This window comes from Procambarus clarkii, chromosome 50 (assembly GCF_040958095.1).
Source record: "Procambarus clarkii isolate CNS0578487 chromosome 50, FALCON_Pclarkii_2.0, whole genome shotgun sequence".
Classification (NCBI taxonomy): Eukaryota; Metazoa; Arthropoda; class Malacostraca; order Decapoda; family Cambaridae; genus Procambarus; species Procambarus clarkii.
The window spans coordinates 3153320-3168603 of record NC_091199.1 but is presented as its reverse complement, the minus strand read 5'-3'; the positions used below and the strand labels follow the sequence as shown (position 1 = coordinate 3168603).

The following is a 15284-nucleotide window of genomic DNA, read 5'->3' as shown; positions in this document are numbered from 1 at the left end:
TCAATATTTGTGGTGAGTGATCTCCTGGTCCCTGGTCCCTTACACCTCCTGGACCTGGTCCCTTACACCTCCTGGACCTGGTCCCAGGTCCCTCAGACCTCCTGGACCTGGTCCCTCAGACCTCCTGGACTTGGTCCCTCAGACCTCCTGGACCTGGTCCCTCAGACCTCCTGGACCTGGTCCCTCAGACCTCCTGGACCTGGTCCCAGGTCCCTCAGACCTCCTGGACCTGGTCCCTCAGACCTCCTGGACCTGGTCCCTCAGACCTCCTGGACCTGGTCCCTCAGACCTCCTGGACCTGGTCCCTCAGACCTCCTGGACCTGGTCCCTCAGACCTCCTGGACCTGGTCCCTCAGACCTCCTGGACCTGGTCCCTCAGACCTCCTGGACCTGGTCCCTCAGACCTCCTGGACCTGGCCCCTGGTCCCTCAGACCTCCTGGACCTGGTCCCTCAGACCTCCTGGACCTGGTCCCTCAGACCTCCTGGACCTGGTCCCTCAGACCTCCTGGACCTGGTCCCTTACACCTCCTGGACCTGGTCCCTCAGACCTCCTGGACTTGGTCCCTCAGACCTCCTGGACCTGGTCCCTCAGACCTCCTGGACCTGGTCCCTCAGACCTCCTGGACCTGGTCTCTCAGATCTCCCCCAGAGAACCCCTCCTCATAGTGACCAGTTGTTAAATAAGAGGGAGTGTCTGTACTATGGGGCCTAGTATTATCTGGATGTAGGGGCAATTGTAAGAATTAAGAGTTATCAAAGTGGGAGATCTCAAAGGCCCGGCCCCCAAATCCAACTATAAGCAGTGTTGAATACCTGGCTACACACAAGGTCAGTCTAGAGGTTGATTTAAGATCTCCTACACAGGTAGAACTGATACTCCCTTACTTCACTTACTTATTTATTAACCCCTTAACAACCCCCCCCCCCTCCCATATACATTCACACCAATAACAAAAATGATAATTACTTTACCACACTACCTTACGTTAAAAACCTTGGTCCACATAAGCAGGATACAAAGTTTTACACTGAACACAAGCTAGGGTAAAGCTCTACTATGGAATTACTTGAAGTTAGAGTCAGCTTAGGGTAGGGTGGCCACGTGGTTCCACTGAGACCCCCTCTTAGAATAACTAGTAATACAAACAATGGGAACACCTAACTCCTACAAAATATAATACTCTACACATAGAACACGAGTATGCCAGTAAATTAATAATGTACACAGTATATACTTAGCTCGAACAAGACACAGAAATAAGGAAGCGAAGAGGAAGGGTAGGAGGATCCTATCCACCCAACGCCAGCTCAGAAAAAGAAAGACTCTCAGTCTCGTTTCCCCCAGCTGGCTCGCTGCCGGCAGACTGCTCAACTAATCGTACCGCAGCCCTATACCAAGTTTACTCAGGTTTACTTTACGAATGATTAGAAAGTATTAGTAAACATAGTTGGTGCCTAATGTTATTATTTAATAATCAACCCCAAGCTCAGTCTTTAAATGCTCTTTGAGAAACAAGAATAGTCTTATGTCTGGCAGGGAAGATACAAACAATTTCAGCTCGTGATGCGTCCAACAATACTATTAGAAAGTTTAATAGCTCAATTTTGACCTCTGGTTTCCACTGAGGAACCCAGGGTCGTAACACCAGTGTTGATCAAGAGCTGGCTCCTAGGCCCAACGGATCTCATTATGTCTCCCTGGAAAAAACTTTGCCAAGTTAATCAGTGGAGTATGTATCCCTGGGACCCACCTCTCCCGGGTCATCCCCACAATGATAATCAATACGAGAACTTAGTTCTTGGACGCCACACACCCGAGGCTGCCCGAATGACTCCTGTCATGATAGCCTTGGTTTGTGAAGAGCAAGATCTGGGGCCATAACTACTTCAGGTCATTTCCGCCACGATAATGAGAGTCTGGTGTGTTTGTTGCGTCAGATGGCGTGTGTGAGGTACACGACCCAGGGCTGGATCAGCAGGTGGGCGAGGAACAGGCTCGGGTCTTCACTCCCTACCAACCAACCGCTCCCGTAGACGTTGCTCGCAGCAAGCCCACACTTCCAAACTTTCAGTGGACCGAGTAAGTATTAGTATGGGGTCTGACTTCCCTAAGTGTCTCATTTTTATTTTACTCGTCTCAAATTATTTTTTTCCCCTCTTTATTACCCATTCTCTTTCTATCTCTCTCTGATAAGAGGCATAGACGAATCAGCATCTTCTGTGTAAAATTATGATTTCCAGGCATTGTAACACTTCTTTTGTCTGATAACAGAATCTGTGTGGAATTAGTGCGTGTACTAGAGAGTACTCCTTTGGCATAAGGTAGGGGGAAAAAGGAGAAGGTACTGAGCCAGAATGCAAATATTTTATTTCGTGTTGTGATCTCTGTGCATGAATCAAAATTCTCACCTGCATTCATTAGTAAGAGCAGAACTAGTGGAAGGGATGCGAGGGATGACCTATTATAGACATCCTGGCCTGGACACTTCAACTTTCTATCATTTCATTCATTATGAGCACTCTCTCAGTGGTGTGCGATTGGAGGAGAATTAAAGAAGCAGAGATTATTTGGACGCTCTGTTCCAGAATTTTGCTGTGAACAGGCAATCTGATGTTGGCTTTTGGAGAGGGAAGAAGTGAACTGGTTAGGAATACCTGAGCTCCTATAGCATTGCAGCAAGTGCCTTTGTCTCATTGATATGTTCATCATTGTTATTTGATCAAGAAAGAAATTCGTTGTAGAATCTATTCCAGATAAAATATTTACGTTAAATAAATTTCACACAGTTGGATTCATTCTCGACACACAATCGGTATTCCCAGATTCGAGTCCAAGAAATGGAAGAATTGGTTGGGCACGTTTCCTATCGCCTAATGCCTGTTCACCTGGCAGTAAATAGGTTCCTGGGTGTAATTCAGCATGTTGTGGGTTTGCATCTTGGGGAAGGTCACTGTTCTTGGGGAGGGTCACTGTTCTTGGGGAGGGTCACTGTTCTTGGGGAGGGTCACTGTTCTTGGGGAGGGTCACTGTTCTTGGGGAGAGTCACTGTTCTTGGGGAGGGTCACTGTTCTTGGGGAGAGTCACTGTTCTTGGGGAGGGTCACTGTTCTTGGGGAGGGTCACTGTTCTTGGGGAGGGTCACTGTTCTTGGGGAGGGTCACTGTTCTTGGGGAGGGTCACTGTTCTTGGGGAGAGTCACTGTTCTTGGGGAGGGTCACTGTTCTTGGGGAGGGTAGTAGTAGTGTAAAGTGCGATGTAGACCATCCCAAACTCGAGAAGAATCTCGGGTATCGAACTCGGTCATAGTCAAAAAGTGTGTGTGGGGTCTGTAGATTGGGACGAGTCCTGTTGTGGGGACGTTGTGGGTCTCAGGGTGTAAAAGGAGGGTGTATGGGTAAGAAGGGGAGCAGGGATAAGTATGTGTCAGGTGTATATCAACAAAGGTGTAGAGAGGGGGAGAGAGGGAGAGGGGGTAAGAGGGTGACACATGGTGTGGGGCAAGCAGCGGTATGTAGGACATTGTAGGTAATGTAGGGTAAAGAGGGGTAACAGATAGAAGGACTAAGTAAGTGTAAGTATAGGAACAGGTGAGGTGAAGAGGTGAGCTATAGTAGTAGTAGTAGTAGTTGAATAAGTATGAATATGTGCCGTAGAGTTAATCGTGTCTAGATACATAGTTAAATAAGAGTATGTAGGAAGGATATGTTGAGGGCATAGAGGGAGACCACCCACCCTCCCATGGATGGCCCAGCCTGGGAAACCGAGCTTTAAAGATGGGTGGTTAGGGAAGAGCATGTGAAGGAGGTTAAGTGAGAGGGGAGTATTGAAGGGAGATAGTTGGTAAGTTTGACTGATAGCGAGGGGTGTTATTTTTTTTAACAAAATGTCTGTTTTATGTAGTGAAGTGTATATATATTTTACCAATTCTCTGCCTGTGGTGTGGGTCTCCGCAGGTGATTAGTTTTCAATGACAGACTTGAGGGGTGTTCGCGGTGGGAGGTCTCAGCAGCAAATGAAGGGTGAGAATGTCCAGTAATAGTTTTTGTAAACAGCGGGAGTGGGGCACCCCCCCCCCTACCTTGCTTCCAGAGTGGCAAGGAGCGGCGCCACATAGACCTGAGGAGTGTCACCACATGCCACATGGCTGTGTGCAAGAGCGAGCGTTTTGAACCGCTCTCCTCTTTGAAGGGCGAGGCATAACTGGTGAGAATGACAGCGATGCGCTGTATCATAGTCACTCCTGACATAGCTCACACCGCCACATAGCAGCAGCAGCAGCACATAGTCATGAGGCTTTTCACCACATGGTAGCGGAGCGCTTAGAACCGGTGTGTGGTCTTTAACGGCTAACTACTGTGTTTAATAAGGAATAAAAAAAAATATATAAAGGGTGCCGCTGAGAGAGAGGGAGACAACTCCTGTTACGAGCTATGTGGGTGGTCCCACTTTCATACCTGCTCGCATCTTGTAAAAACAGACAACGAAATGGTAGCATCATATCTTTTTGTCTACTCCAGCTAATAGATAATGCTACATTAGTCTTATATGTTATGTTTACTTTTAATAACAGCGCAATGCCTGGAATTTGTATGTGGGGAACATGGCTCACCTATGGGAGGGAGAGAGAGAGAACGGGGAGCTTTAAACCAGGCTAAAAAAAAACTTTTAAAGAATGAATGGCGCGTTTGAGGTCTGACCGTGGGTGTTTGGTGACGTGGTCTGCCGTCTCACCAATTTGCTGAGACTTGTTGTTGTTAACCTAGTGGTGTGTTTGTGAGTTGGTTCACTAATCAACATATCATCAGAAATAATACTAAAGGCTTCTGCATAGAACAACCGGTCTGGAAAGGGTGGAGTGATGGTTCATAGTAAGGCCTGGGGCGGGGGGGGGGGGGTGGGAGGGGGTTGGGGTGGTGGTGGATGGGGGTTAGGGTATGGTCATAACCAATACCTCGCCCATCTCAGTATACCTCAAACCACCACCCCAGATGAGTGTAATAGCGAAGCTCCAGGGTTTGATCTAAAATTACATATATTCATTCAGTAGCGGAAAACCCTTACCTGCAAGTCTCCTAGCGCTGCTGCCTCCAGAAGCTGTGTTTCCCACATTCAGTAAAAGATGCCTACAAATAACTCACCTCTTTACCTCACCTGTTCCTATACTTACACTTACTTAGTCCTTCTACCTGTTATCCTTCTTTACCCTACATTACCCACAACGTCCCACATACCGCTGCCTGCCCCACACCATGTATCACCCTCTTCCCCCCTCTCCCTCTCTTCCCCTCTCTTAACCTTTGTTGATATACACCTGACACATACTTATCCCCGCTCCCCCTCTTACCCATACACCCTCCTTTTACCCCCAGAGACCCACAACGTCCCCGCAACAGGACCCGTCCCAATCAATGGACCCACACACACTTTTTGACTATGCCCGAGTTCGATCCCCGAGATTCTCCTCGAGTTTTTAGGACGGTCTACGTCTCACTTTACACTACTGAGGCTCACTGATCTTGGGGAGGGTCACTAGTTCTTGGGGAAGGTCACTATAGTTCTTGGGGAGGGTCACTGTTCTTGGGGAAGGTCACTGTTCTTGGAGAGAGTCACTAGTTCTTGGAGAGAGTCACTAGTTCTTGGAGAGAGTCACTAGTTCTTGGGGAGGGTCACTGTTCTTGGGGAGGGTCACTGTTCTTGGGGAGGGTCACTGTTCTTGGGGAGGGTCACTGTTCTTGGAGAGAGTCACTAGTTCTTGGGGAGGGTCACTGTTCTTGGGGAGGGTCACTGTTCTTAGGGAGGGTCACTGTTCTTGGGGAGGGTCACTGTTCTTGGAGAGAGTCACTAGTTCTTGGGGAGGGTCACTGTTCTTGGGGAGGGTCACTGTTCTTGGGGAGGGTCACTGTTCTTGGGGAGGGTCACTGTTCTTGGGGAGGGTCACTCTTCTTGGGGAGGGTCACTGTTCTTGGGGAGGGTCACTGTTCTTAACATGGGGTCAACATGGGGTCAGTGACCCCATGTTCTTAAACAGGTGGTAAAGCTCAAACCAAACAGATCCCCGGGGCCGGATGAAGTGTTTGCCAGGGTGCTTAAAGAGTGCAAGGAGGAGCTTTGTGACCCACTGTCAACCATATTTAATAAATCAATAGAGTCAGGCAGAGTGCCAGAGTTTTGGAAGGTTGCTGGTGTGATACCAGTTTTTGAGAAAGGAGATAGATCACTTGCGTCTAACTATCGACCAATTGGCCTAGCGTCTATTGTGGGAAAGTTGCTCGAATCTATAATAGCAAATAAAATTCGTCTTCATCTTGAAAAACATAAATTGATGATTGAGTCGCAACATGGTTTTATAAATGGCCGTTCATGTTTAACAAATTTGTTATCTTTTTATTCTAGCATTGTTGAGGCAGTTGATAGTGGTAAGGATTGCGATGTTGTATACCTTGACTTTAGCAAGGCTTTTGATGCAGTGCCACATGAGGGACTGATTAAAAAGATAGAGTCTCATGGTATTGGGGGTGCTATATTGGGCTGGATTAGGGCATGGCTATGCCAAAGGAAGCAGAGAGTTAGTATAAATGGAATCGAGTCAGAGTGGGAAAATGTTGTGGGTGGAGTGCCTCAGGGCTCTGTCCTGGGACCTCTGTTGTTTATAATATATATAAATGATTTAGATTCAGGTTTGAGTAGCAACATTTGCAAATTTGCCGATGATACGAGGATCGGTGGGGAAATTGGTTCGGAGGAGGACTCACTATCACTTCAAGTTGATCTAGATAGGGTTTTGAAATGGTCAAAGGATTGGCAGATGCAGTTTGGTGCTGATAAATGTAAAGTTCTGAGGTTAGGTAATGATGATAGAGTTGCAAGATACGAGCTGGATGGTGTTGTGATTGCGAAGTCGGATTGCGAAAGGGATCTGGGAGTTATGATTAGTAAGAATTTAAAACAAAAGGATCAATGCATAAATGTTCGTGATAAGGCAAATCGGACACTTGGATTTATTAATCGCAGCGTTGGTAACAGGACGCCTGGTGTGGTTCTCAAGCTATATCTTGCTCTAGTTAGGCCCCATTTAGATTATGCAGTTCAGTTTTGGTCGCCATATTATAGAATGGATATAAATTCACTTGAACGTGTCCAGCGTAGGATGACTAAGTTAATTCCCCAAATTAGAAATCTTTCATATGAAGTAAGATTAACAAAGCTTAAGTTGCATTCACTGGAAAGGCGAAGAGTTGGGGGTGACATGATAGAGGTTTGCAGGTGGGTGAATGGACATAACCGGGGGGATGTTAATAGGGTGTTGGAAGTATCAACACGGGACGGAGCACGAAACAGTGGGTATAAATTGGATAAGTTTGGATTTGGGAAAGACTTGGGTGGGTGCTGGTTCAGTAACGGGGTTGTTGATTTGTGGAACCAATTGCCGCGTAACATTGTGGAGGTGGGTCCCTCGATTGTTTCAAGCGCGGGTTGGACAGGTATATGAGTGGGATTGGGTGGTTATAGAATAGGAGCTGCCTCGTATGGGCCAATAGGCCTTCTGCAGTTACCTTTGTTCTTATGTTCTTATGTTCTTGGAGAGAGTCACTAGTTCTTGGGGAGGGTCACTGTTCTTGGGGAGGGTCACTGTTCTTGGGGAGGGTCACTAGTTCTTGGGGAGGGTCACTGTTCTTGGGGAGGGTCACTAGTTCTTGGGGAGGGTCACTGTTCTTGGGGAAGGTCACTGTTCTTGGGGAAGGTCACTGTTCTTGGGGAGGGTCACTGTTCTTGGGGAGGGTCACTGTTCTTGGGGAGGGTCACTGTTCTTGGGGAAGGTCACTGTTCTTGGGGAGGGTCACTGTTCTTGGGGAAGGTCACTGTTCTTGGGGAGGGTCACTGTTCTTGGGGAAGGTCACTGTTCTTGGGGAGGGTCACTGTTCTTGGGGAAGGTCACTGTTCTTGGGGAAGGTCACTGTTCTTGGGGAGGGTCACTGTTCTTGGGGAAGGTCACTGTTCTTGGGGAAGGTCACTAGTTCTTGGGGAGGGTCACTGTTCTTGGGGAGGGTCACTGTTCTTGGGGAAGGTCACTGTTCTTGGGGAGGGTCACTGTTCTTGGGGAAGGTCACTGTTCTTGGGGAGGGTCACTGTTCTTGGGGAAGGTCACTGTTCTTGGGGAGGGTCACTAGTTCTTGGGGAGGGTCACTAGTTCTTGGGGAAGGTCACTGTTCTTGGGGAGGGTCATTGTTCTTGGGGAAGGTCACTAGTTCTTGGGGAGGGTCACTGTTCTTGGGGAGGGTCACTGTTCTTGGGGAGGGTCACTGTTCTTGGGGAGGGTCATTGTTCTTGGGGAGGGTCACTAGTTCTTGGGGAGGGTCACTGTTCTTGGGGAGGGTCACTGTTCTTGGGGAGGGTCACTGTTCTTGGGGAGGGTCATTGTTCTTGGGGAAGGTCACTAGTTCTTGGGGAGGGTCACTGTTCTTGGGGAGGGTCACTAGTTCTTGGGGAGCGTCATTGTTCTTGGGGAGGGTCACTAGTTCTTGGGGAGGGTCACTGTTCTTGGGGAGGGTCACTGTTCTTGGGGAGGGTCACTGTTCTTGGGGAGGGTCACTAGTTCTTGGGGAGGGTCATTGTTCTTGGGGAAGGTCACTAGTTCTTGGGGAGGGTCACTGTTCTTGGGGAGGGTCACTAGTTCTTGGGGAAGGTCACTAGTTCTTGGAGAGAGTCACTAGTTCTTGGGGAAGGTCACTAGTTCTTGGGGAGGGTCATTGTTCTTGGGGAAGGTCACTAGTTCTTGGGGAGGGTCACTGTTCTTGGGGAGGGTCACTGTTCTTGGGGAGGGTCACTAGTTCTTGGGGAGGGTCACTGTTCTTGGGGAGGGTCACTAGTTCTTGGGGAGGGTCATTGTTCTTGGGGAGGGTCACTAGTTCTTGGGGAGGGTCACTGTTCTTGGGGAGGGTCACTAGTTCTTGGGGAGGGTCACTGTTCTTGGGGAGGGTCACTGTTCTTGGGGAGGGTCACTGTTCTTGGGGAGGGTCACTGTTCTTGGGGAGGGTCACTGTTCTTGGGGAGGGTCACTGTTCTTGGGGAGGGTCACTGTTCTAGGGGAGGGTCACTAGTTCTTGGGGAGGGTCACTGTTCTTGGGGAGGGTCACTGTTCTTGGGGAAGGTCACTAGTTCTTGGGGAAGGTCACTAGTTCGATCTTGGGAGATGGGATGGAGGTGTCGTAGATATAAGCCTGACGTGTATATATATATATGAGTATATGTGTATAAATCACAAGGGAATTATTTGAAGTGGCAATATCTGACCATGAAGGAAAATGGGACAGGAAATTCTTTAATTACTTCCACACCAGACAACACATTTCCAGAAGGATTGTATATATATATATATATATATATATATATATATATATATATATATATATATATATATATATATATATATATATATATATATATATATATATATATATAAAATAAGGAAGGGAGTACCACCTCACCTCTAGCTGGAAGAAGGGGGACCCATAGCCTCGGAGGAAACCACGCATAACGCATTAGAGGGAATGTTTAGATCCCCTCCAATACAGTTTCTGTGTGCTTTTCTCCTACCACCCCCTTCCTTGAATATTTTTTGTGCTTTATTATGCATTTGATGGTTACAAGATATACATGGGTTGATACAAAAATAATAATGCAAAAAGGTGCTTAAAGGTTATGGATCTCTTGAAGAACACAACAATGGGAAACATTGATGAATGTCACAGACGGGTTCGATCATTGTTGCAAGTCAAACACTTCTTCGAATTCCTCTGAAGATGGACTAGTGCCCAAGACGCAACAGGCATTTCCCCTCTGAATCGCAACACTGAGGCGCTGGAACAAGAAACTTTTTGCTCTCTGGTCTTTTGTAGCGCTGATCAATTTGTCCCCCAATTCCTTCAGGAACTTCAATGCACATTTTCCCCACGAACCGAGGGTCTCCGAGCCGATCGGAACAAAGCTGTAGCAGTGTGCTAGACCTCTGTATTTAATAATTTTCTGCGATTCCCTGAAAGAAGCAGCACCACCGCTTTCACGTGTGCTGTAGTGGAGGTAGGTACTGGCCAGTGTGGCAGCGCACGTGTAGTCCCATACCACTTGCTTACCATCCTTCCAAGGTAGCAAGGTGACCCCATCAGGGCGCTTCTGAGGGTCGTTAGGTCTGGATAAGTGTGGTTCTCTTTGTGCCGGGCAGCGGGCTGTGGCGAGGCTCCTCTTGATGATGTCGTTGACTTCTTCATGTCTTGCAATTTTACCCTGTGATTTACGACATACCAGACCATGACGACCATATTGGTCTATATATATATATATATATATATATATATATATATATATATATATATATATATATATATATATATATATATATATATATATATATATATATATATATATATGTCGTACCTAGTAGCCAGAACGCACTTCTCAGCCTACTATGCAAGGCCCGATTTGCCTAATAAGCCAAGTTTTCATGAATTAATTGTTTTTCGATTACCTAACCTAACCTAACTTTTTTCGGCTACCTAACCTAACCTAACCTATAAAGATAGGTTAGGTTAGGTTAGGTAGGGTTGGTTAGGTTCGGTCATATATCTACGTTAGTTCTAACTCCAATAAAAAAAAATTGACCTCATACATAATGAAATGGGTAGCTTTATCATTTCATAAGAAAAAAAATTGAGAAATTATATTAATTCAGGAAAACTTGGCTTATTAGGCAAATCGGGCATTGCATAGTAGGCTGAGAAGTGCGTTCTGGCTACTAGGTACGACATATATATATGTCGTACCTAGTAGCCAGAACGCACTTCTCAGCCTACTATGCAAGGCCCGACTTGCCTAATAAGCCAAGTTTTCATGAATTAATGTTTTTTCGAAACCTGAAACCAGTACTTAAAATCGGCCATATACTGCAAGTATGTTGACATTTTTACACAGGTACCTGATGTCAGACATCTGCAGGAGCTGAAGGAGGCATTTGAGCAGAGTTCCGTGCTGCGTTTCACTTATGAGATGGAAAAGGATGGGAAGCTGCCCTTTCTAGATGTAACAGTCATGGAAAAGAGCGGAGGTTTCCACACTGCAGTCTACACTAAGGAAACGAACATAGGAATGTGCCTAAATGTCAACAGCGACTGCCCAGACAGGTACAAGAGGAGTGTTGTTAACGCATATGTCGACCGTGCTCTCAGCCACAGCTCAGAATGGAAGCAAGTCGACGAAGAACTCCGTAGGGTAAGGCAGGTCCTAGTCAACAACGGCTTCTCCAATGGTTTCGTCGAAGACATCATAAGAAGGAAAGTGAAACGCCATGCAACCTCTGAAGAGACAACTAACACAACACCTATACCCCCTATTAGACTATTTTACAGGAACTTTTCCACAGCTCATAAAACGGAGGAAAGGGTCCTGAAAGATATTGTTAATAGAAACGTTATCCCTACAGACAAAAATCAGAGGATACAACTGACGATTTACTATAAAACCAGAAAAACGGCCAGCCTACTCATGAGAAACTCTCCAGACACAAAGCAGAACGCTTTAAAAGAGACCAACGTCGTCTATGCCTTCAAATGCCCTCTTGGGGACTGTAAGCTCCAAAAAAAACAGTATATAGGCAAGACAACAACATCTCTTTATAGGCATTTAACGATGCATAAGCAACAGGGCTCCATTAAGGAACATATAATCTCTTCCCACAACCAAACCATCGCCAGAGATATCCTAGTAAACAACACAGAAATCATCGATAGATAGGCGGTAGCGGTAGATAGGCGGTAGCACCGATAGCAGGCGGCTTGACGTTTGCGAGGCACTACACATTAAGAAGTCAACACCAGCAATCAACAGCCAAATAATGCACAACTATATTCTACCCACCTCAAGACTCCGCTCCAATATAGAAGCATCAAGAAATATGGACCAATAGGCTTTCTACAATCACTTCCATTCAATACCCATTGTTTCGTGTTCTGTCTTGTGTTGATGAATTTAATACCCTATTAATACCACCTCACCCCATCCACCTCACTCAAATGTAGATATAAACAAATCGGAGATGTGTAAGTTCTATTCAGTTGTGTATGTGTAAACTAAAATCTTTGAAAATGTAATAAGTTTTACGAAACGCGCTCGTGTCGCGTCAGACTAGAAATAAAAATGAATTTTGGAGAATTGATTTTTGATTTACCTCCAACAGTGAAAAGAAATGTACGAAAGATTGAGAAAATTCGTGTTAGAATTATTAATCTTACTTTTTCGGTCATATTTAATAATATATATATATATATATATATATATATATATATATATATATATATATATATATATATATATATATATATATATATATATATATATATATATATATATATATATATATATATATATATTTATTTTTTTTTTTTTTTTAATTAGAGTACCACCTCTAGCTGGAAGAAGGGGGACCCATAGCCTCGGAGGAAACCACGCATAACGCATTAGAGGGAATGTTTAGATCCCCTCCAATACAGTTTCTGTGTGCTTTTCTCCTACCACCCCCTTCCTTTTTTATTTTTTGTCTTCCTTTTTCTATTTTTTTTATTTTATATATATATATATATATATATATATATATATATATATATATATATATATATATATATATATATATATATATATATATATATATATATATATATATATATATATATATATATATATATATATATATACTCTCGTGCAGCTAGAGCCTACATTGCTAACATTACAGATGAAAAATCCCTCATAAAACTGGATTTCAAAAATGATTTCAATCTGCTAAGAAGAGATGCAATACTCAGTACGATTCATCACTTTTTCCTTCCCTCTACCCGTTTGTAAACTCATGTTACAGTAAGAATCTAACTCTGTTATTCTCGGAACATGAAATTGAATCACAAGAAGGTGTCCAACAGGGTGACTATCTTGTTCCTTTTCTTTTCTGCCTAGTCATCAAGGAAGTCACTAATAACCTGTCCAGTGAAGTCAACATTTTGTTTTTGGACGATGTTACTCTTGCTGGCTCCCCACACTCCCTCCTAGATGACATAAGAATAATTCAGGAGCAAGTAGCAAGTCTAGGCCTCATGCTGAACTCTTCCAAGTGCGAAATAACTTCTACCCACCAGCACATAATAGAGCGAATAAAAGTTATTTTGCCTGATATTCCTATAACCAAGACTGAGGATAGCACACTCCTAGGAGCTCCTCTTGGAGAGAATGCCATCGACGAGGTCCTGGGTACGAAGATCACTGACCTGTAGAGGATGGATTGAAAACATCGATGCTCATGATGCACTTTACCTCATCACTAGATGCTTGTCCCTCCAGGGTTGCCAGATCCAAATTGCTGAAAGTAGCGAGCTGAGGGTTTAAAAGTAGCGAATTTGCAATAAGAGTAGCCCAAATTTTTGTTTAGTGACTGATACAAGTTTCAAAGTAATATATTTTATTATATAGAGTACACTACACGATTTTAATTGTTTTGTTATTATCTCCGCATATATATATTTACAAAATATGATAATAGAATAACCTAGCAATATTTGCTGTATGAAGCATAATGGGTGTACAGTCCTTCCAAGTATTCACAGTTGAAGATTTTCAAGAAGATCTTCGTCTGCAGCCACAGGCTCGTTCTTGTATATTGCAGACTCATATTTCAGCATTGGCGTGAGTGATTCAAATGATGAGTAACAAATTACGTTTTCTTTACGATATGTTTTGATTCTCAAGATTTATGTCAAGAGCTCAAGTCCCATTCGATTTCTCAGTTTAGTTTTCACAGATGTTACTCTAGAAAATACCCGTTCAACAAAGACATTACTGATTGGTAAGCTGTATATTTTCAAATCCGCGTGCGCTTTGTCATGGGTTCGTATCCTGGCCGGGGAGGATTTACTGGGCGCAAATCCTTAACTGTAGCCTCTGTTTAACTCAACAGTAAAATGTGTACTTGGTTGTAACAACGATTCTTCGCGGCGGGGATCGTATTCCAGGGACCTGCCCGAAACGCTAAGCGTACTAGTGGCTGTACAAGAATGTAACAACTCTTGTATATATCTAAAAAAAAAAAAAATCAAAAAAATCAGCGAGGTCAATCAATACGGGATCGCCAGCAGCGTTCTTGACGTTATTGCTTTGGTCTAAAATGACGGTCCACATGTTGGAATTTGTCCCTCACAAATGTTGGACCAGTCAATGGTTAACAGTAGGCACCACTGACTTTCAATTTCACTAAGCTTAGATTAGGTCATCTAATACTAATGGAAGTTCTGAAAATAGTGGCCGTGTGTGACTAAGGCAAATATAACAGGTGACAGATTTTTCACGTTTTTGAAAGTTTCAGCATTACTTGAAATACGAGAAAGAAACTCTTTGCAAGCTTTCACTAAAATATTATGGCATCTTTCTTGAATATTTTGAAAATTTCCTGGGTTATAAAATTGTTTTGTCTGTTAGTTGATAGAAGTGTTGAAAATTCGTAACCAAAATCCACTTTCTCCCGGGGCAGATATATGTAGTTGTAGTTCAAATTAACATGAAGCTTTGCATGATGAGGATGCACGATTCTTTTGAGCATTCCAAGAGTGAAGTTTTCTAAGACTGTGTGAAGGTTACACTGATCTGTTTCATCTTTTTGATAAAGTCAATTCATCCTTTCAAAATGATTTAGGATTGGTCTGAGAAATGTGAAATATAGCTTATTGGGGGAATCAGAGTGCATTGAAAATAGTTGCCTTACAACATATTTATCACAAGAGCAAGAAGCGATATGGTAATGATTTGTTAAAGAATCCCACTGATCAAATAGCCACTTTACACTACTGCTCCTTGCCAACCATCGTCTTCCTGACGAAGGTATTAACTTTAAAGGATGTTGCCAATCATTTATTAATCTGTACATTTCTAGATAACGTTCTCTCCTTAATTAATGAAGATCTGTGGAACCAGCTGTAACTTTCGGGATAAAGTATTAATGACAATTAAGGTTGCAAAATCTATGGCCCCTGGGGAGGATTACGTTGCCTTGCGGTTACTTTTTCTTTCAAAGGTTCCTAGGATCAACGTCCCCAGAGGGCCGGTCTCTGACCTGGCCTCCTGTGGTAAGTGGTCTAGTCAATCAGGCTGTTTGACGCGCCTGTGATTTGAACACATTACATTATAAAAGCATAAATAATCATCATTCAGTTTGTTAACATTACTAGCCCAAACTAGACCAACTTGCTTTTAAAGT

General features: G+C 44.1%; 1 protein-coding gene across 1 annotated transcript; it reads left to right on the top strand.

Annotated features, from left to right (window-relative positions):
• Positions 1-1962: 1962 nt before the first annotated feature.
• On the top strand, positions 1963-12202 carry LOC138351509 (uncharacterized). Its single transcript, XM_069303318.1, has 2 exons — positions 1963-2081; positions 10967-12202. The coding sequence occupies exon 2, from the start codon at positions 11042-11044 to the stop codon at positions 11783-11785; it is 744 nt and encodes a 247-aa protein (XP_069159419.1). The 5' UTR covers positions 1963-2081; positions 10967-11041; the 3' UTR covers positions 11786-12202.
• The last annotated feature ends 3082 nt before the right edge of the window (positions 12203-15284 follow it).

Coding starts and splice junctions, on each gene's coding strand:
- LOC138351509 (XM_069303318.1), top strand. CDS start 11,042: ATGGAAAAGGATGGGAAGCTGCCCTTTCTAGATGTAACAGTCATGGAA.